The sequence below is a fragment of the Suillus discolor genome, assembly GCF_016758755.1.
Source record: "Suillus discolor strain FC423 chromosome Unknown F5147scaffold_2, whole genome shotgun sequence".
NCBI classification, from domain to species: domain Eukaryota; kingdom Fungi; phylum Basidiomycota; class Agaricomycetes; order Boletales; family Suillaceae; genus Suillus; species Suillus discolor.
In genome coordinates this window covers 1,322,759-1,343,346 of record NW_024541249.1, presented here as the reverse complement: position 1 = coordinate 1,343,346, position 20,588 = coordinate 1,322,759, and the positions used below count along the sequence as shown (strand labels likewise).

General features: G+C 48.5%; 5 protein-coding genes across 5 annotated transcripts; 3 read left to right on the top strand and 2 right to left on the bottom strand.

Moving 5' to 3' along the window:
- Positions 1 to 1,152: 1,152 nt before the first annotated feature.
- On the bottom strand, positions 1,153 to 4,040 carry F5147DRAFT_124752 (plasma-membrane choline transporter-domain-containing protein). Its single transcript, XM_041428154.1, has 17 exons — positions 3,548 to 4,040; positions 3,380 to 3,495; positions 3,194 to 3,325; positions 3,105 to 3,142; positions 2,876 to 3,053; positions 2,791 to 2,817; positions 2,710 to 2,738; positions 2,526 to 2,660; positions 2,434 to 2,471; positions 2,237 to 2,384; positions 2,086 to 2,181; positions 1,874 to 2,032; positions 1,760 to 1,825; positions 1,627 to 1,707; positions 1,535 to 1,577; positions 1,418 to 1,478; positions 1,153 to 1,369 (listed from the first exon to the last, which is right to left on the bottom strand). Exons 1-17 carry the CDS (start codon positions 3,785 to 3,787, stop codon positions 1,319 to 1,321), a joined length of 1,638 nt encoding a protein of 545 aa, XP_041299741.1. The 5' UTR covers positions 3,788 to 4,040; the 3' UTR covers positions 1,153 to 1,318.
- Positions 4,041 to 5,094: 1,054 nt separating this feature from the next.
- On the top strand, positions 5,095 to 8,477 carry F5147DRAFT_665927 (uncharacterized protein). The gene is made up of 5 exons (XM_041435142.1): positions 5,095 to 5,170; positions 5,224 to 5,412; positions 5,447 to 5,502; positions 5,635 to 6,147; positions 6,197 to 8,477. Exons 2-5 carry the CDS (start codon positions 5,363 to 5,365, stop codon positions 8,278 to 8,280), a joined length of 2,703 nt encoding a protein of 900 aa, XP_041299740.1. The 5' UTR covers positions 5,095 to 5,170; positions 5,224 to 5,362; the 3' UTR covers positions 8,281 to 8,477.
- Positions 8,478 to 10,276: 1,799 nt separating this feature from the next.
- Positions 10,277 to 12,237, bottom strand: F5147DRAFT_665919 (uncharacterized protein). The gene is made up of 4 exons (XM_041435141.1): positions 12,097 to 12,237; positions 11,684 to 12,045; positions 11,283 to 11,624; positions 10,277 to 11,231 (listed from the first exon to the last, which is right to left on the bottom strand). Exons 1-4 carry the CDS (start codon positions 12,200 to 12,202, stop codon positions 10,380 to 10,382), a joined length of 1,662 nt encoding a protein of 553 aa, XP_041299739.1. The 5' UTR covers positions 12,203 to 12,237; the 3' UTR covers positions 10,277 to 10,379.
- A 69-nt stretch (positions 12,238 to 12,306) lies between these two features.
- F5147DRAFT_665918 (Rec8 like protein-domain-containing protein) lies at positions 12,307 to 14,971 on the top strand. The gene is made up of 6 exons (XM_041435140.1): positions 12,307 to 12,400; positions 12,453 to 12,573; positions 12,632 to 12,771; positions 12,820 to 12,935; positions 12,993 to 13,486; positions 13,542 to 14,971. Exons 1-6 carry the CDS (start codon positions 12,398 to 12,400, stop codon positions 14,684 to 14,686), a joined length of 2,019 nt encoding a protein of 672 aa, XP_041299738.1. The 5' UTR covers positions 12,307 to 12,397; the 3' UTR covers positions 14,687 to 14,971.
- A 3,465-nt stretch (positions 14,972 to 18,436) lies between these two features.
- F5147DRAFT_625646 (glycoside hydrolase family 16 protein) lies at positions 18,437 to 20,534 on the top strand. Its single transcript, XM_041432681.1, has 5 exons — positions 18,437 to 19,115; positions 19,163 to 19,469; positions 19,522 to 19,834; positions 19,892 to 19,964; positions 20,017 to 20,534. The coding sequence occupies exons 1-5, from the start codon at positions 18,902 to 18,904 to the stop codon at positions 20,103 to 20,105; spliced, it is 996 nt and encodes a 331-aa protein (XP_041299737.1). The 5' UTR covers positions 18,437 to 18,901; the 3' UTR covers positions 20,106 to 20,534.
- Positions 20,535 to 20,588: the final 54 nt, after the last annotated feature.

Here is a 20,588-nt window from a genome sequence, read left to right as displayed (position 1 = left end):
CTTGATGATTATCTTGCTGTTCTCGCCTACAGTGGTGGCCTTGATTTCCCACTGCAAAGGCCATGAGAACTGAACGGTAGTGCAATGAGATATTTGTTGAAGAACTTGCCTCGATGCGTGGATTGACCGAATCCTGGTGACGGCCGACGACGATGACGTCCTTATTCTTGAGTCCTATCTTTTGCTCGGGATAGGCGACATTCTGGATGCGGTATACTCCATCCCATGGAACGACGGAACTCATGATATTGATTTGAAGGAAAAAGGCTTTCGAAGAAGATGGGGACACACCCTACGATGATAATCCGAGAGCTTTTATACTGCACTCTGCCCGGATGTACAAACGCGTTAACCGGCTGCCATTGCTAAAGAGATATCAAATGATCTGACAACTAGCACAGAATAGAGCACAATTGCGCAAGTTGACCGAATAGCACTTCAAGATGATGTGCTTCCATTCCACTCGCTTCCACAAGTGTAAGAACTTCTTGAACTTACGCTGGAATTACTTAAAAGTTCTGGTCAGGTGCAGGCCATTCGTGAGGGAGCCTATCGGGTGAGCTGACAGCTTGCATGGAAGAATGGATACTTGCGTAAATTTGCGCGAATAGCACAGGCCTTCAGACGCAAATATCATTCGTGCTCGCTATGAGAACAAAGACAGGTGAGCGCAAAACTGTACATTGGCAGCACGACCCACTAGATTCGTTCGTCGTAAGACACGTCGTACGCACTGGTCATATCATAGTAACCGAAACCAGCTATCAGCGGTTTCAAGAAACTGGGGACAGGTCGAAGAAAGGGCCTGGCTTACGGCTGCTTACGGGCTTTGTGGATCTGATCGTACCTGTCGACCAAATGAGGGTGATTGACAATTGAATCAGTACAATATCATCTTTTGAGTCTGATCCAATGGCTGTAAAGGTAGAGCAAGTAAACCGCCTTTCCTGGGGAACCATACGATCGCAAAAGAAGACAATCGTCATTATTGACAAATCAGCCTGCACTGACAATGTCTGAGCATCGTGGAGACACTTCAAGTCTGGTGATCCTGGTTAGGGTTTTACGTTGTGAGGTAATGTTCACGTCTGTCAACTTTGAAAATGATGGTTCCGACCGTGACTATTCCATTCATATCGGACCGGTGACTGTCATAGCCGTATGACTCGACAATCTGTAGTTCGGTTCACGTTCATACTTGAGGCTTTATACAGTAACATGCGTTCATGTTGAATGGATCTCAAAAACTTGTTTCGACGCAGGGACCTAAGCCGGATCCGGCCACACAAAATATCCGGACATCGCCACATCGAGAGCATCAAACCCTCGGTACCCCTTGAACGACACGAGGATAAGTAAGAGCAATGAGCTGCAAAGCTGATCAGGTACAGATATACTGCGACTTTGAGAATCTCACCCTAAATAGGTCAGGTGCGCGTGCAGCTAATACTTGTGGATCTTCTCCGAGACCCACGAAGCTGGAAATCGAGAAAATTAGCAACTGGTATCTCCATATACTGAGGTTTGTACATACATAGTAGACACTCCAGCCTCTATGGCAGCGGACATTGTCATCGCTGCAAAATATTGATAATCATCTCGATGGGACCAAAAAGAAGCACGCACAACATTGCAGTCCGATGAGGAATCCAAACAAGACAACTGGCGCTGTGTACTGTCCATCGGCGTTATATGCAGGATGTGTCACTGTGTGGTAACAATGGTACCGATTTCTCAAACACATTAATTCAGCACGCACGGCGCAGGTAGAGATATCCAAAGAGTGAGCATAGAAGCCCAATGGCATACGCTCCCCACGTCAAAGCTGTCGAACATCATCAGATGACGTCAGTATCCCCCACTGGTGACTCACTCATGCCAACCAATGAATCGTTGACAAGCGCATCAATTCCTACAATATTAGAATCCTGAGAGTGCTTACGGGAAAACAAACGATAACGGAGCGTACCACGATCCATGAACATGGTCCAAGTGTCTTTTGCTGCTTTAATGTAAGGTTTTCCATAGAGCGCTAATAATACCGAGTGACTGGTAAGTACAACCCGACCAACTCATATAACTTACCGATCTCGATGTAGGCATACCTATTGAAGTACCTTACCAGTCCTTCAATACACCCAACGAAGAACTCTGCGCAGCAAGCAAGACATGCTTCAACGACTTATGAAAGACTTCAAAATGGCATTAAAATGGAAAAATTCAGATTGATACTCACAGCTCCCTTGCGCATTTGCATTGTTCCTCGCAGCATTTAGCACAAGGCGAACAATTTCCAAAATAGTGACAATCAAGGATCCAAATGCTATCGACCCAAGAGAAAGCGTTGAAGCACGTCCAAATGCGCTAAGGGTTGGATGCTTTGGCTGAAATCATGTATAAGCATAACTAAGGGCACATAGAACAGAAAGTTACCATCAGTTGCTGCTCTTGAGGTCCGAAGTAATACCAACCTGTGATGTGTATATGAGATGATGAAACCAATCGAGTCGTCTAGCTATGCTCACTTCCGTACGGTCCACCAGCAAGAGTGGCTAAGGCGACGTTACCGATGACTTGAGATGTCCAGAGGTACGAAAATATTGCATAGAATACTAGGCCTGCCACAGTACTTCCAGAACAAGACGTTCCGCTGTCGCAACCTGTGTGGTCGTTCGAACTTGATAAAATTGACTAGTAACGCAAACTTACTTGGATTGCCAGGTGTCCATTTCGTATATCTACAAATATGTTAGAGAAACTAAAGATTGCACAGCAAATTGAAACACTTGCATCGCAATCAGTGTATAGGAAAACCACCTGCAATTAATAGCATATGAAAAATACTTCTTCAAGCGTGACAACAGCGATAACTTACACGGTTAGAGCAGCTTGCAAAATCAAGGCGATGAAGACAACGACGTAGACGCTCTTGTGATGTTTGGAGATATCCATTACTACTTGCAGGAGTAGTGACGCCAATGGAATGCGGGACCTAAAGCCAAAATAGGCAAAGATCGAAATCAAGGCAATGATAGTGAATATGATGGCACCAGCTGTGGCTTCGTAGTCAATAAAGAGGTGGCCGATAAGTTCGTATCGCTCACAATAGTAGCCAGTGATCCAGTAATAAACGCAAATGGCGCTAGAGTGACGATCACCATGATAGTCGATTAGGGCGTTAGAGGGGGCTTACATGTTGAGTGTTACAGACAAAACGAGAGTGATGTGCATCAAGGCCCGTGTAAAGATGCGTGCGAGTATCAAATAGGCTGTAGATAAGACAAGAGCTGCTGCAGTGACAAACAACAGAAGGTAGGCAGTATGCCTAACGCAGTCAACATCAATTAAATATGTCGACAAATGCCTACAGTCAACACACCGATTGAGGGTCACCGACGAGCCAACCTGAGAGCCATTGCCTACACCACCCCCGAGTCCGTTATCCGACACGTATCCTGAGAGGGCAATTCCTGAAAGCGCGACAAATCCGGCAAACTGCCACCGGTTAGAAGGAGTGGACCAAGAAATGACGTCACGGTAGACTAACCTGCAGAATGAAAAGGACCAGGAAGAGAATGTCGTTGACCTGCTTCTTCGGCTCAAACCGACCGTCGTCGAAGGGTGTTTTTTGGTTTGCAGATGATTGTGGATCGTACTGCGGCTGAACGACTGGTTGCGCATATGGTTGAGAGTGTCCAGGCGTCGGCTCTGCGCCGAGGGTAGTATAGAATGGCGAATACCCCTGTGCCTGTTGCACTCCCCATTGATCCTTGTTCCAATGGGCCATTTTCTGAAGCAATGAGAAAGCGAATAAGTTGTTGTGGGAGGCAACTTCTGGTACATGCAGACTCCTCGAGGCAAAGGAAGAGCTGAATTTGAAAACAAGCTGCGTCGATCATCACCTCCAAGTTTGGAATCCATGGTCCAAAACTATGATTGAAAGACAGGTGATCACAGGTGCGGACGGCATTTATACCGGTACATGAGATGCGTTATATGTAGTTGGGTCATGGGGAAGGCTAGGAACATCGGACTATGCAACAGTCCCTGGTAGTCCTAGAGGTTCCAGTGGAGTCTAAGACTCGGCCGAATGTCACCGAACACTCGTAACAGAGGGTAAAAATGCTAAAACCAACTAAAGTCTATCGAAAAGCATCCCCCTTGGCACATGCCCGAAGTACATGCCTAGTGGGGTAATGGAAACTACTCACTTCTTCACGGAAGTAGTTGAACTCGGGCCCCAGGAGAGGCCTTCCGCTCCAACTCATTAAATAAGCATGGGGTTGATGCCTCTTTACAATATTGCCAACGAGATTCGTCGCTGATATAGTTTTCTCCTGTTGGTTGCAGGTGTTACTGTAAAAAGAAATGCTCGGGATGCGGTCCCGGGTGCACCACAAAATAGTTCATGGGAAATTTTTATTGATCTTGGTGCATTATTTCCCTTCTCAGCAGTAGCACGGAATGCATAAATATAGCATCGTTGGCAGAAAGCCGAAGGGATATCAACTTGACCACATACCACGACTGCCAGTTAATGACGATATTAGCTAGCCTAGGGGATGAACGTTGTGATGGTTATGTACTAACAGAATAATGAAATGACATCGTACGTCTATCGATCACGTCACACTCTCCTGCAGGGTGGACTCGTATGTGTGAATGAAAGACATGCGAACAGTCTGGACAATGGACATACTTAGACCACTACAGGGTAAATTTCCTGCGTGTATAAATGGTAAGACACGTTGTCCAGCTCGTGGTCGGCAGCATGTTCTATCAAATATGTAAAACCAAGGTAAGTAAGGTGCAAAATTCTTGGCGCATTGTTCTCCAACCTCGGATAACTGATGCGACTATCGATGGATAACGTTTGGCTTAGATCAATATAAAAAAAGTACAAAGAGTTCAGCCAAAAGATTTCCGGTGCCGTGGCACATGTAAATGACAGTGCATTTTGTCAAGGAAACCTATATGGCAAGCTGTGTGGATGACATGATCGTGGATTAAGATTAGTAGCGAATTTAGTTTGGTTGTGAAACTGTGGCACTGATTTACGTACGAAAATTCCGACTCCGGCATTTTGATTGCGGGCGCTGTTCTTCTTCCTAAACTCTCAACGTTCCTCAACGTGATCATCGTTGGCGACGTTCTATCCCTAAAAACGACGGTACGTTCATCATTATAATTCTCAAACTCACTAACTCAACTCACTTCCTACAGGTACATTTCAATTTAAGTGCGGGGACGTCATTGTCCCTTTGCAACAGTGTCTGCCATTAATCGCACCCACTCTACTCGTAATCTTCATCCCAGCGTGCATAATATCCCAAAGTCGTCAAGACCATCCACCATCTTGCTAATGAGCCTATCTTTCGGCGGCCTTGGCTTGATCTCCCTATGGACTCCCTTGTATTTCTGGGATGACTCCGCCCGTGTTCGCTAGTGAATTCAGGTCTTTCGTCTTTCTTCTTGTATTTGTTGCTGTAGTGCTCATCCTTGGTGAGCAATGTGGTTCAACCTCTTTTATTCCCCATATTGACCATTTTATTTCTCACTCTTGCATACTATCATTGTTCACTGCATTTGATCGTCCATCTAATTGGCATCCTTATTCAACCTAAAAACATCCAGCGTATCTCACAAACCCCTCAGAGACATCATTTCGTGCTTATCTAACCGAACAATCCTTCCGCCAACACCTCAGCCATCTTGATGATACCACGGACGAATCTTCTGATACTGATGCCCAATACTCTTCGCGTCCTGTGGACCGCAATACACTGACTGACCGCACGCCACTTCCATTTCACTTTGCAAACCGTGCTTCAGTATCTCTACGCACCCCCAAGCATATCTTCCATAGCATCGGCATTTGCACGATCGCCACTACCCGCGGAGCTGCTGGCGTTACTGGACGTAATTCAAGCACAACTAGTTTACATGGTAACGGGAACTTGTCGGGCGTTTATCATGATGGATCGGTAGTATCAGATTCTTGGTTTATTGGAGCGTTTGGTCACTGGTGGCGTGGCGGTCTTGTTGATTCATGGTATCACGATGCCATGATCGGATCAAAGGACGCTGAAGGCTGGAGCTCTGGTATACTTGGCTTCAAGGCTCTTGACAAACTCAACGAATTCAACAGTATGTTTTTTCGATCTCATTCGTCCTTCCATCTTAATGTAGAAAGAAGGTCGCCCATTTGCAAAGTCGGTTCCCTGTCCCAGGCTTCCATCGCGTGGTACTCCACCTAGGTTACGTAATCGTGAACGTTTCGCGCCGCGCCTTGGATTAATTCCTCGTCGTAACTCGACGCCTCCGCCACTTCCCAAGTCGGCTTCACTTCCCCTGCACACAGATCACCGAACGCACGAGCATAACCTTCAAATATCCCAACCAGTTTCCGACCAGACCTGTATCGGCGTCTACGTCCCGCCTGTTGCTCAAACCATCTCATGTGGCCCTTCGAGATCTGTATCCATCGATGACTCCCCGATGGTCGCGGAAGTCTTGAGGCAAATCGCTGCTCAGCAGGCTTTCGTGGCAGAACTAGATACCCAGATTTGCGAGGCCCAAACAGCCGCCACTACGTCCCATGATGCGCTGGAAGCTGAATTGGCCGAGCTGCGCATACGTAAGCGCGATGAAGATCAACGCAAAGCCGAAGGGAAAGCTCGTGCCAAAATGCTTGAGGATGCACGACGCTCTGCTGAAACGGGAAGAAGAGATGCCGAGAAGAAGCTCAAGGCCGCCCGCGGTGTGAAGGAGGGCGCTGTAAGGCGCATTGAGGAATTGGAGAACGAAATTGGCAGGTTAAGGGGTCAAATCGAGACAGACCGAGCGACTTTGCTTGAAGAAGCTGAGGTCGAGGACGCCAACCTAACACAGGAACTGGAACTGGAGCTTGAGACGAAGAAGAAGGAGGTTCGGATTGCCGAGGATGTTGTCGCCGCGCTCAACACACGTGCGAAGGAGCTCGAGGTTAAAATCACAGAGGCACGCGAGCGACTCGAAGCCGCTAGGGAGCGAACGGAGGTTCTGAAACAGGAGCCGTTGTTTGTCCCTATGCAGGTTTTGAACAGCGGCCATTCCTCCACGCAAGAGCAATACGGTCATATCAACGGTCACGGCAATGCAAATGATTATGACATGGGTCAACCAGATGCACCATCCTGGTCTTCAACTTTCAGTCCCTTTGATGAGCCGTTAGACATCCATTCTTCACCGGGGTCTTCGGAACGCGCACAAAGCGGTCTTGATTCAGGAGAATTTTCACGCTCTCCGAGACCTCCACGACTTTCGTTGGGATCACTGTCAAACTTCAGCCCTAATACAAGTGAAACGAGTGCTGTTTCGCGTCGCTCCAAGGGGTACACCATCTTTGATGACGATATCGCTTCCCTCGCGCAACCATCACAATCTGGTAAAATCGCTCACGGTCATTTCTCCCCCCACACGAATTTGGCGTTCTCTCCCTTTGATGTTCAAACACCGTCTTCAGCATTCATCCCAAGTAGCCTCATTAGCGTGCTAGACTCCCCTTCTGGAGACTGCCGAGGCATTGGAAGAGCTGGAAACACACTTAATGTGTCACCTGTATCCCTTACTGGACCTTCGCCCACACAGGAAATGAATGTTGAGTATGATCCTTTCGAAGTTCGCCACCACACTCAGGCCATGTATGACAAAATGAGCATGCCTCACCGTACGAACTCTGATCCCTCCGCCGTACGCGCGCTGGACAACACTCTTGTCAATGATGCCGCTATCATGGGGTTGGATTCTGGACCACGCAGGTGGTTCTCGACATCTGCCAAGGACAAGCAACGCAAGGGCCTCAATCCTGATGCCAAGGTTTTCAGACTTCCGCGACGACAAGCTCCGGCTATATCCGAATCCACCAGCGCCGCTCCTATGGCTTGCTATGACGCGCTGAATCCAAACGGGCTGATGTCCAGCAATTCCTCGACTCCATCTGCTCTCCTTCGCGCTTTTGCTCCCTCTCGAGCGGAACGTGAGGTACTTCAGCGCGCGCTTGGTGGTTCGACTAATACGAGCCTCGAGCGTCTGCCAAGCCTCAGCGACGTCGGAAGTATTCCATCTTCTCCAGTGCACGCTCACGCTGAAGTGCAGCCGCTGCCGGCGTTTGGGGGGAAGGGGGCTGTTTTACCTGCGTGGCTACAGTCGCTGCCGTTGATTCGGAAGCCCAACTTCAGCCCGTGGGAGGACGAAGAACCTGTCTCTGTGAGCACAGGCGGGGAGGCCAAGAGAAAGTAGATGGTGTGTGGCAAGCGGAACGGGGGAGTGGGGGGAAACAGTGTACAAACCATGGAATGGTGTCTAGTCGTCCTGGCATGACGAGGAAGGTGTTCGCAATAGAGAAAAAGGGGTGGGTGGGGTAGCTGTATTTGCTTTTCAATTACCTGCTCGTCTGATATATATATCGCAATGCACGAATTTGTTGAATCGTTTCACATGGCAGGTAGCCACAACCAGTCAGGGCGATCAGGAGGCCTGAGTCTCGAGCCGGTAGCCCGACGGATCATTGTCAGCGCGCGTACAATCTTGTTCTCGACAGAGCCTTGATCCTTCGGGGGGTTTAATATCCAATTGCTACTTAGTCAAGGGACCTATTTCTGGGATTGATGTAGATGTGCAATTGCTATGACGTGTGCTCTTGATCAAAATCCGACACGCGCCGCGAGCCAGGAAGCATCATATCAACCAAAGTACATCTACAATATGTAAGGACATCCCGCGGAACCAATTCGCGTGATTCTCCTGTCTGTACTCCACCTGTCCTCCAAATTGGTCTAGCGCCAACGGATCTAAGCTCCTACTCTTTCACCACCATGGCCTCCGCGTGCTCCTTTCACGGCATTGTAGAAGTAGACCAAGCACCTCCAGACGCACCTGAGCAAACGCCCGACTACCTCGCCATGTCGACTCTGAGTCAACGTCAACGCCTCCCCATCGTTTGGATCTCAAAGTGGATGCTATATGCGCAATACAACGCAACATGTCCGATGACGGATTGGTGCAAAATGCGCGAGTCTGCATCACCGCTCTGCATCGGAGGTTGAGATCCCTCAAACAGGAGAAATACATTCCCTGCCTCGCATCACATTCTCTTTCAATCCAACGGGGTCAAGCTAGACCGTCGATTGAAAACAACTTCACCCTGCGACCTGCTTATGCCACCACATTCAACGGATGTCAAGGACTCACTGGAGAAAGCGGTGCTGAACCTACGTACTGATTCGTTCTTCACCGTATAAACTTGAAGGCAGCCGACGTCCGAAGGTGATCGAAGCGCTTGTACTTCATTAAAGTGAGAGCACTCAGTGCCCACCCTCGGGCCCAATCGCCTTCTTTCTTTGGCAAAACACTGGTATTACGGGTTCCATTTGAGATTAGCAACGTCACGATCATCGTGTCTGAGCGGCTGCCCCATTTTGCATGAGCTCGGGACCATGTGTACCGGTGACAACTTCAAATGCTGGTGCTATGCAGTTCTTCTGTCAGTCATTACTCGTACAATACAGCCAGTGCCGGCGAGGCGACTTCGGTCAGCTACCATTATGGTCAGAAAGTTTATATATGAAGTAAGCTCCAGGTGCACCTTTTCATGCCACCCCAAGAGCATGCTGCCGCTCACATCACCCCAGCCCGGCATCCCCATACCCCGATGATGATTCAGACAGAGGTGTCGTATCGTACGAGGGAGGTGCATCACCGGCACCCACAGACTTTTGATCATCGAAATCTTCTGAAGGATTGGTAGTCATGATAGAGGGGCAACTAGTCAAACCAAATAGAACGTCGAAGTATAAAAAAGAGAATAGGGGCCACAACCAATTTCCCTTTTGGTCACACGAGCACCTTAATCCTTTCGGCAGTTTGCCCTCAACGGTATACTCACCAAACACAAAAAATTGATTATGGCGCTGATTTGTTTCGGTTCTACCTGATACGAAAGCATCCTTGCATTACCGCACGCAAGCATCAACTTCTTTGTTCCTCTTACCGTGCAATATCCTCAATTGGCAAGGTCACAGAGATGGTAGCTGAGCGCTGAGCAGGCAAGATCCCACCCCTTGTGTCTTCTCAATCCCTAGTACAAACTACGATAGCAACCAGTAAGGCCCTGCACTCGGATAGGGCTATGTCCGGCATGGGGTTTTCGACCAAATCTGATTTCACAAGGGAAGGCAGTCGTACCAGTGTGGAGATCATGATGGTCAACGTATTCAGAATCGCGCGTAGGCTCGAAGAGCGGTATAAGCATCAATTCTAAACCTCACATCTCGAGAGGTAAATTATGTAGATATAGCTAAGCTACCTATCGATGATGAATGTAACTTGACACACGAACACTATGACCTCGGCCGTGACTCTCGTCCTCCAGTATCAATGAACGTCTGCAAGTTATCCGAAACGGTGTATCCACACTTCTTCAGCTCGTCCAATGCTAGTGTGTAACGCGAATCACCAGCAGCGATGCAAGTGCGAATGATGGCGTCGTAAACGCTCCGTGGCGGCACGTATTTTTGCGCTTTCATTTCCTCGAGATAGAAGAACGCGTCTTCATATGTGGTCTGTGTTAGGCAAAGGACGATGATCCGCTCGTATGTCATTGCATCTGGCTTGATGCCCAACTCCTTCAGATCCAGGAGCAGTCTATCTCCGAGTCCACGGTGACTGGCAATGATACAGCCAGAAAGAAGTGAGTTGAAGGTGTCAATGTCGGGGACGCATTTGTAGTCGGGGAAAGCCTTGTAGGCGCCCACGGCACGCTGCAGATCTGAAAGTGATATGGCAGCGCGGATGATGGCATTGATGGCGGTCCTGTCGATCGTCTTCCCTTCACTTCGCAGCTTGTCAAGCAGTTCCCAAGCGCCGTCTACCTTGTCAACATCCTGCTTCAGGACTTCGTATATCGGCTGGGTTGTTACCGCAGTAGGGAAGATGTTACTACTTCGCATCAAGTCGAGTGTGCCAAAGGCATCTTTTAGATTTCCGGCGTTACACATTGCTTCCACGAGCGGTGCAAAGTGGTACTCTTGCCAGTCAGCGCCCAGAATTCTGAGGACACGAATGACATCTGTTGCAAGGTCAGAGAGTCCATGGCGTCCAGCAGTATGGAGAACATCGAGGCAGAGTCCTTCGTCTGGAGTAACATTAAGGTCACCAATAACCTTTTCCCAGCATCGTTGAACACCTTTGGCCTTCCGATCGAATGTCAGGTGGAAACGATACTAGATATAAATATCACACACGTAAAGAGCTTCGGCAGATGATGCTAGACATCCTAGCCATGTTTCTGAGCTTAATCTCCGGACGGAGGTTGCTTCGAAATTCTCCGCCAGGTCGATTGCAAGTCGGGGAAAGCCGAGTTCCGCCGCAAGCCCTATCACATCTTGGGCGATCGTGAGCTCAAGGATGAGCCCCCGGGTCCCCATCTCATAAACACATTGCAGTGCAAATTCGAGATTTTTTCTTTCTGGCGTTGTGTGGCGTTGAATCATCAACTGGAATGTCCGTTCGTTCGGAGGGATGTTTGCTGCATCCATCTTGTCGAGGATATCCCACATAGCTCCCGAGTGCAATCGACGTGATGCCTAGGTTCAACAGTGAAACGATAAGGCAAGTTACAGCGACCAAAGAAACACGAACGCACATGTATGAGGTGATTGAAAGTGTTTCGATCGGGTGCAATCCCCATAGAACTCATATCTTCGACAACAGCCCAAGCCTCTAGCACATGACAATCGTCCGCAAGACATGCCAGCAAGTTATTATAAATGATGATGTCCGGGTTTACGCCCTCCTGCTTCATTTCTTTGCACATTCTAAGAAGCATTGCGGTGCTCTTGGAATTGGCAAACCCTGTAGACCTGAACTGGTAGCGCGCTATAGCACTACCACTTGCAGTTCCCTGAAAACTTTGGTCGGGAACGAAGGACCATGGTTTATTCCGAATTCTAGACGAGCTCGAATGTAGAGCAGGCTTTGCTGCAACCTGTTGGGTGCTCTGACATCCTACACGGTGTTCAAAACCGTGTTTGCGAACGAGTGGTTGAATTGACTCACGGGAAAAGGTCACAGGCAGCACTCCAGTGCACTCGGACTGGGATGTCCATAAAGCGGCTTTCCTTGAGACTCTTTTAAGAGAGTTTCGCGATGTGGAAGTCAGCATCTTTGACTTTGACCAGCCCACTTCCACAAAAATCTGTAAATTTAGGCCAATAGGCCAAACACAGTTCAATAACCTTCCACTGCGACACAGCCACCGCCTGACCAAGTTGTTCAAAACCGTCAGTCCGCGACCGGGTGCCTGGTCAACACCCTCTCTCTTTTCATTTCTTGTATATCCCCTAAAGCCTGGATTATCATGGTTCGTATACCTTACTCCTGCAACTACTTGGCGGTGGCTTACTCCGGAAAAGTTTTACTCAGAAGCTATTTTATCGCGCCGTGGGCCACTAGCCAAAGTATGGCTAGCCGCGCATATGGAGAGAAAACTCTCCAAAACACAGACACTACAGACGGATATTGAGCAGGCAGCGGGTGCGTCATTATCTTATCTGTTTCTGACGCGTTAACTGACACTTTACACTGATCCCAGATGCCATTATGGGACAGGAGGTTGAAGTTATGGCACTGCGCCTAAGCGGCCAGCTATTGCTCGGTGTTGTTCGAATTTACAGTCGAAAAGCGAAATATCTATTGGATGATTGTAACGAAGCACTTCTCAAAATCAAGATGGTAATGTCTTGTACTTTTGGTGTCACATAAATGTTGACCTCGTTCCAGGCATTCCGCCCAGGTGTTGTTGATATGACGGAAGATCAACTGGCTGTCAACCGCAATGCCATCACACTTCAAAGCAGCAATCTGGACCTGGACGTCTTACTTCCAGATATCAATTGGTGAGATCCTTATGCATTCTCTCGTCTCTTATCCCCCCGGCTCATATACTGAGCCAGGGACATCGATTTTGAGGACCGTATTGCTGAACCTCAAGGTCATCATGTTGCACGCCAAGCAGATATTACCCTTCAAACAGCTGACGACCTGCAATTTGACCTTGACGATCCTGGCTACGGCTTTGACCTCGGACCATCAGATGGTATCGGTTCACAGGACTTTGGAGAGCTTGATCTTGGTCTTGACTTTGGGGACGGGCCGGTCAGCGTTATTGACGGAAGCGTAGAAGTTGGTCGTGATGCCCCGACTCCACGAAGTGCCAGAGAGTCGTTGGACTCTAGAATGATGGGACAAGGTGGAGAGGGCGAAGACTTCTTCTCGAACAGAAGTAGAGAACCCTCCGAACATCCGTTTGGTGCCGACATGGATGTGGACATGGGTTTTGGTCCAGACATGGGAGTTATGGACATTGATTTGGGTATCGATTTCGGGGACCGCCCCTTGAGCGATCGTGAAAAGACACCCGGACAAACCAGGTCTCCTTCTCGAATGTGTACGCTGTGGTTTTATATTTTCTGCTTGACTTTTTTTTGATGCCCAGTAAACAGCCTCTCCGCTCACGGAGCCTCCGCCAACGCCACCGCCCGACCTTCTCCTCACACCAAAAGCAGCTGCACAAGAATTAGCTGACGATGCAGTTGCTGCAAAGGCCAAGCGCAAGCCCAAAGAAAAAAAGCAAATCATCGATGCTGTTACTGAGCTCACCGATGGCCCCGGAGCCAGAGCTGGTCGCGGTCTAGGCGCGCCTGTTATCAAGGATGTCAGTAATATCCTTGCAGAGCATCCATCTCTTCCTCGCTCTGCGATGGTGATGCGGCTCATGGAGATCCGCGAGGATCCCCTTGCCTACTTTCTTCCCACCAAGGTTACGCCCGAAGGCACATTCTTCCTTGCCGGGCCCCCTGGACTAGCGCCCGAATTATCCGACCTGTTCATGCGTCCTTTACAAACTGGCTTCCCATCGAAAAAGAGGGGTGCATCCCCTGACAAGGCAGGGAGGAAGAAGCCTAGGGTTGAAGGGAGCGTACATGAGGATGAGCAGGTCGAACAAGCTCGACGGGATGCCAGTATTGCTCCGAGCATTGCACTTGCCAGCGAAGCTCTTGGCGGTCGTGCCAGTATGGCTCCTGACGGTGGCTTCGACTTTGGCGACATGACGGGCGGTTTGGATGAGTTTCAGATGGATGTTGGTGGTGAATTCCCGGTGGCACATGACGAATTGGGATTGGAACAAGGCAGAGGTGCCGCAACAGAACAAAGTCGATCGTCCACGCCAGCCATCGATGGAGAAGAAGGTGACGAGACCTACGCTGATATGACATGCCCTATCGCATCATTCGATGTACGGCCCTCTCCCACTCAGGCTCAGGAAGCTGCTGGTGACGGTGAAGGCACAGGATATAGCAAGAACACGGTAAAAGCGCTGGGTATCATTCGCAAGGAGCTGAAACCCGAAGCCCGCGAGGACGGCGAAGAGCGAGTCATAAGCTTCCGCAGGATGACGGAGAAAGCTTCTCGGCGTGCTGCATCCGCATTCTTCTTTGAGCTTCTTGTCCTCGGGACACGGGACTGCGTAAAATTGACGCAGAGCGCTGCCTTTGAGAATATCGAAATCCGCGCAAAGGACAAATTGTGGGAGCGCCAGCGGCACGGATCCATCGCTCCATCTATTGCATCTGCCACGGGATTCTAAGTGTATTTATCTGGTTTTCTTTTGGATTTTTCAGATCTTGATTTCACGACCATCTACGATGTGATACTAGGATTTTTTATCAGTTTATTCTATCTCGCGAGCTCGCTACACCAAGCTTTCAATCGTTTTGTTCTCTGTAGCTTTCCTGATTTATACTGTATCTTCCTATACATCCTAGAATTGTTTGCCTGGATCTGTATGTTCCGTTACCTATTACCAACAAGAAATCGAGGACGCAGTCATAAACAAGTCGTAAATGTTCATTATCTATCGTAGTGCCCTTTCGCTCTTTGGGGAACGCATGTTGTTTAAATCTTCTCGAGGCCTGGACACGTTTTCCGTGTAATCTTATCTCCGGCTTCAACTGAACGTTGCACTCAAGCTTTCAAACTGACTGCGAAATCTAGAGCGTGATCATAGTTGAACAAGTATCAATTACATAATAAGTTAACGTTGCACTCGGGGAGTGGCACAGAAGATGCCGCTGTGATCGATCATGGCAAATATAATCGGTCAAGTGAGGCCAAAATATGGGGCTCACTTAATTTTTCAGTTCGGTTCACCCCGCTAAACGATGAGGGTTTGCCTTAAGGGTATTAGGGTTTGGAGTAACTCGAGAGAACCGAGCTCAGCAAGGTTCGACTGATAAGGGTATCATGATCAAACTCTAATATTATGACACAAGGACCAAGAGCAATACAACTACCGTCAAGGTACAAATGAAAACTACGAGTAACCGCTCGCTGTGAGCGCACCATCCCCATGGGAAGCATAGAGCGCATTTCGATCTTACTTGAGAGCTGAGTGAAGTGCAGTTGATGATTCTAGACGGAGAGACGGGAAGACATTACTGAAATACTTACCAATGAACCAAGCACGCAAACCGACTTTCGTATCATCATCAACCTTATCCATGATGGATTGATACGATTCGATGGCTGCTCCAAAACTACCTGCTCGGAAGAGTGCATAACACTGTTGTTGGTTTGCGGTTTGCCACAAGGACTTGAGGTCCCAACCAAAGAGCTGCGGAAAACACGTAGTTGAGCATGAATGAATTTTGGATTGCGTCATATCAACGTACCGCGACAAATTCGTCGTATGTCAAATGAATTGACGATTTGTAAAAGAAAGTGCTAGCATTGGCGGCGGCAGTGAAATGTTCAACAGCTTCGTTATGGCGTGCACTATTTAAGGCAATATTTCCCAGTTGGACGCGTAGGTAGGCCTGTGTACGAAGGGTAAATGAAATAAATGATAGTACGTGAACCTGGTGTGATCGAGCGCATCACACTCACTTCCACGATACGACAGGCAACAGGATCGACATTGGGACTCGCGGCTAGTTCTCCAATGCGGAGCATCGCTTCTTGATGTTCATTTGCATTGAACAATGCAATGGCCTAAAATCGCAATGAAGCGCGGAGTATGTGAGAAAAATATTACCTGCCTTGATCAAGAAAAGCATGTGATCGGTCTTTAAATCACCGTTTGTGAACATGGATGCAAGGTCAAATGATATCCTAGCAGCCAAAACCTGCTTTTTCCCGCAGAGGGCAATGCCCTTGGAGATATGGCCTATCAATGATGGCTGAATGCTGACGGACTATGCCATCATCAAAGTTAACTTTTGTTAGGAGGTCATGATGGGCCAGTCAATCTCACCTGAACTGCATCTTGAAGCGCTCGGTCCCAGTCGCATTTTCGCGCCATAATAAATGCGCGATTGGCATAGGCGGTGTGACTAGCGTCAGACTCAATATCTTGATTTAGCACATTTTCAGCGATAGACAAGGCCCCAGCTATGCATGCATTGCGGGCTGCTGAGTTCATAGTGAGGACCTGCGTAAATCATGTTCACGCTGCGTTATAAAAGCCGAAGGTGGGAACATGCCTTGAAATCAGAGTAGACTTGAACCTTGACGTAAAAAAGATACTTAAATGATGAATGGGCGGGAAAATGAAAACAAATTTACCTGGCGCGTCGCTTGCTCCTTCATGAGGCCATCATTTGTACCATCCTCTAACAAAGCATCTTCGGATATGGGCCACTCCGAAATCTTTTTATCCACACCTCCACTGAGGATGTGTTTGTCACCCGCAGAGAACGTCACGCAGTTCAGCTCCCCAGAGTGTTTGAATATGGCAATGTTTCGTCGATCTGAGAGTCGCCAGAGGCGGACACAATTGTCATGAGATGCGGAGGCGAGGAGAGTGCCGCTAGAGTTCAGAGAAATGGCATGGATAGTCTTGAAATGGCCCTTCCAGGGACTACCGACCTGCTGCCAGGTGGATGTATCCCACGATCGTATGGTGGGATCAACCCCGTTGCCCCCCAAAAGAAGCCGCGTGCCATCTAGCGTCCACGCGAGTGAGTAGTTGAATTCTTCCCAGATCGTCTGCAGCAACTGAGTAGGGAATGGAGGAGGTGGCGGTGGCGGTGATGGTGGTTGTGTGCGATTCCACCCGTAGTCGTAACCGACATTAGATCTGTTTGAAGTGTAATTCTGGTAAATTTTGACATCGCGGTCCGTTGCAATCGCAAGAAGTGCTTGCGAATAGCGCGGCCGCGGCGAATACTGAACGCAGCGGACAATTCCACCACAACTAAGTGTATAGTGCACCTGCCATGTTGATGTACTCCATAGCTTCGTGGTAGTGTCAGATGATCCACTGGCTAGCATCCTGGAATCCGAAGAAAAGTCAAGTGAAAATATCCAGCTATCGTGAGCTTTATTGGTTGCTTGGTTGAGTGGTTCCCCAGTTTTTCCATGCCAGATGATGAGCTCTCCGCTTTCATCACCGCTTGCTATCCATTCCCCATCTGGTGAAACAGCCAACGCCCGCACCCGACTGCGATGCCCCTCCATCTTCTTCAATACTACACCTGTTTTCAAGTCCCACAGACGAAGCGTCCCGTCATACGAGCCCGTGACCATGCGTTCGTCACGATCGCGGAAAACCGCCAGTGCGATCACGCGATCCTCGTGATCTTCGAATGCTCGAATAGGTGTGATTTTTGGAATGAGCACCGCCATTTTTGTGGTGCTGCAGTACAGTTGAGGTGGACTTGGTGTATGGGGATGGCGTCTTGCTCGAAGTTGCAGAGATGAGTGTGATGGGGAGTTTTAAACTTGTTTTATAGCATTACCTTCTCACTAGACGCCCAAAACATGAGGCAGCTATTATAAGGACCTTGCTTGACAATCTGAACGAATGGGCTCATGCGTCCAAGCCGCGTCGCGGCAATTTTCCATATCAGTCAACAAGCCTGACCGTAATTGTTTCAAGGGTCCACGCGGCAGATAGGAAGACGACATACACGGTTCACCCGATTCACCTGATTGGCCCAGAAAGTCAGGGTATTGGGAAGTCTGTGTGAGGTCTGCGCAGACTCCGCGTCCAGGTTTGTGTTCCTGGATGTCCTCGATTGGCCATACCCTCGAATTTTAATCAAGTCATCACCCAAAGACGTAGTATTCTACCCGGTGACATTTTGAGCTTCTGTTCCCTGGAACATTCGTCGCGGAGATCCTACGATGACGAGGCTTCCTTTGATCTCCTCTGGTTATTAGCATCATAAAGTAGCATTGAATCGTTTCAAACTCTGACTTGCGGTGGTTGAGGATGGCGATCGGTACGGTGATGACCCTCTAGATGGGCCCACAAGTTCGTTTTTCCAGGTTTTTCCACTCTAGTTGAGTATATATTCCGTCGCACGATTGCGAGCATGACCGGTAGGATTTTGAAGCTAAGTCTCGTGACTTTAGCGGACCCTTTGTCGGTCGTTTCCGAACCGAAAAGGGAATGTCTCTGCAGCCCCAACCAACTAGCACCGTCATCAGCTCTACCTTCGATGGTGTTCGTACGTACTACACCCCCACTGCCAGTTTCGCCGTGATGTGCGCAATTACCATCTGCTCGAGTCGACTTTTGGCGTTAGAAGAATCAAGCTGTCTATCAGTCGACCGTGACGTTGACCATTACTCATGTCCCATGTTAGTCTTGACTGACGGAATACCTTTGATGATGACGTTATTCCCCCCGAAGGTCATATAACTTGAATACCATTGGCACTGCTCGGTCGTTGGTCGCGCCATTTACATTAGGACCAGGTCGACTTTTCAACCCCCTGACTCCCGCTCCTTTTGCATCCTTTCCGCTGTCTTTAAGTCTGAATCAGAACAACTAGATCCTGTCCTTTCTTTATCGACGATGTATACTAGATGTGCCATTTTACTCGCATTCGCTTCCTTGGTGGTGGTCAACGCCCAGTCACTGTTCCCGTCATTGACCTACAATTTAATCGTCTCACATATTGGTTATGACTTTCTAGGTAATTTCTCTTGGGAGACAGCGGACGATCCAACGAACGGCCGTGTCAACTATGTCGACAAAGCTACCGCTCTCAAGGATAATCTGACTTTCGGTATGTGTCTCCTTTCGCGCTCAATTTATTCGCTCAATTTTTCGCAGTTTCGGACCACAAGTTTATCATGCGCGCTGACAACACGAAGAAAGTTGCAAAATCTGCCCGTGGGCGAGATAGCGTACGCATACATTCGCTAGATGCTTACGACGACGCCTTGTTTGTCCTCGACATATTTCATATGCCCGAGGGTTGTGCAACGTGGCCTGCGTGGTGGACATTGAGTGAGGAAGGGCCCTGGCCTTACGGTGGCGAAATTGATATTATCGAAGGCGTCAACCTCGGTCAAGGAAATCTTGCCTCCCTTCACACTACACCGAACTGCACTATGCCCAAGGCTCGATCACAGAGAGGGTTCGCTATTTTATAACCGTCATACGTATTATTCGCTCAAGTTGGTCTGTAGGTTCACAAAGTCCACCTCATGCGACACATCTGTAAACTCCAACCAGGGTTGTGGTGTCTCTTTTCCTGATCAAGATTCTTACGGAACAAACTTCAACGCAGTGGGCGGTGGCTTTTATATCATGGAAAAAAGCAGCACGAAAGGCGTCTCAGTCTGGTTTATCGCTCGTGATAGCTTGCTGCTTCTCGATGGCGAGCCCGTCTTGGACTTGGTGCTTCTATCAACACCTGATGCGTACTTCCCGACGGTTAACAACTGCGACTACTCCAAACACTTCAATGCACATAGCATTGTTTTTGATCTGACATTCTGTGTGAGTGTCCTTTTTATGTTCTGCAGCATCATTGTGACCTATCCATCAACTTTGCAGGGCGACTGGGCTGGGTCTGAGTCGGTGTGGAATGCGTCCACATGTGCGGCCAAAGCCTCTACCTGTAACAGCTGTAAGCCTATCTTGTTTTCATCACTCGCAATCCTGACACATGACTATCGCAGTTGTTGACAACAATCCCAGCGAGTTCACCGAAGCCTATTGGGAAATCAACTCCCTCAAGATATATACACCTCATGGTCTTTTGCGTTAGCCCGCGTCCGTCTGTCTTCCTTATACCATACTATCCAGCTATTCATGTAACAAGTCCGGAAGATCATTTCACCATCATAGAAGTCTGTCATCTAGCCCTTGCATTGTTTACGTTACTCCTTAGATACCCTGGAGGAATACAAGTTGCTAATGGATCATCTGCATGGAATATATTACAACACGTTCTTCGTACGCACTTACTTTATTAATGACTCATCATACACATTGTCTTTTCGCTCCCCGTCTCAACGATACCTTTTTATTATCCCTCCTTTTGAGTCGTCTCCCCTCAGTCCTTCAATCGAAGACTGAGGTGGGCCTTAGTCTACTAGTATCGCATACAGTTTCTGATCGCCTATGTAGTCTCCCCTTCGTCCCTAGGTATACCATTTGTTGTTGTCAATTTCTCAATCGAAGACTTCGTTCCTAGTCCGAGCCTCTCTTCGTTATTCGGTGCATCATACCTGGTTGCGATTGACTACAT

Coding starts and splice junctions, on each gene's coding strand:
- F5147DRAFT_124752 (XM_041428154.1), bottom strand. CDS start 3,787: ATGGCCCATTGGAACAAGGATCAATGGGGAGTGCAACAGGCACAGGGG. Junction 2,033..2,085: donor GTATGCCTACATCGAGATCG/GTAAGTTATATG, acceptor CGGTATTATTAG/CGCTCTATGGAAAACCTTAC. Junction 1,370..1,417: donor GCGCACCTGACCTATTTAGG/GTGAGATTCTCA, acceptor TCAGCTTTGCAG/CTCATTGCTCTTACTTATCC.
- F5147DRAFT_665927 (XM_041435142.1), top strand. CDS start 5,363: ATGAGCCTATCTTTCGGCGGCCTTGGCTTGATCTCCCTATGGACTCCC. Junction 5,413..5,446: donor ATCTCCCTATGGACTCCCTT/GTATTTCTGGGA, acceptor CGTGTTCGCTAG/TGAATTCAGGTCTTTCGTCT. Junction 6,148..6,196: donor CAAACTCAACGAATTCAACA/GTATGTTTTTTC, acceptor TGTAGAAAGAAG/GTCGCCCATTTGCAAAGTCG.
- F5147DRAFT_665919 (XM_041435141.1), bottom strand. CDS start 12,202: ATGCTGACTTCCACATCGCGAAACTCTCTTAAAAGAGTCTCAAGGAAA. Junction 12,046..12,096: donor GCTGCCTGTGACCTTTTCCC/GTGAGTCAATTC, acceptor AACACCGTGTAG/GATGTCAGAGCACCCAACAG. Junction 11,232..11,282: donor CATCTGCCGAAGCTCTTTAC/GTGTGTGATATT, acceptor TTCGATCGGAAG/GCCAAAGGTGTTCAACGATG.
- F5147DRAFT_665918 (XM_041435140.1), top strand. Junction 12,574..12,631: donor GGATATTGAGCAGGCAGCGG/GTGCGTCATTAT, acceptor CACTGATCCCAG/ATGCCATTATGGGACAGGAG. Junction 13,487..13,541: donor CAGGTCTCCTTCTCGAATGT/GTACGCTGTGGT, acceptor CCCAGTAAACAG/CCTCTCCGCTCACGGAGCCT.
- F5147DRAFT_625646 (XM_041432681.1), top strand. CDS start 18,902: ATGTATACTAGATGTGCCATTTTACTCGCATTCGCTTCCTTGGTGGTG. Junction 19,116..19,162: donor CAAGGATAATCTGACTTTCG/GTATGTGTCTCC, acceptor AATTTTTCGCAG/TTTCGGACCACAAGTTTATC. Junction 19,470..19,521: donor AAGGCTCGATCACAGAGAGG/GTTCGCTATTTT, acceptor GTTGGTCTGTAG/GTTCACAAAGTCCACCTCAT.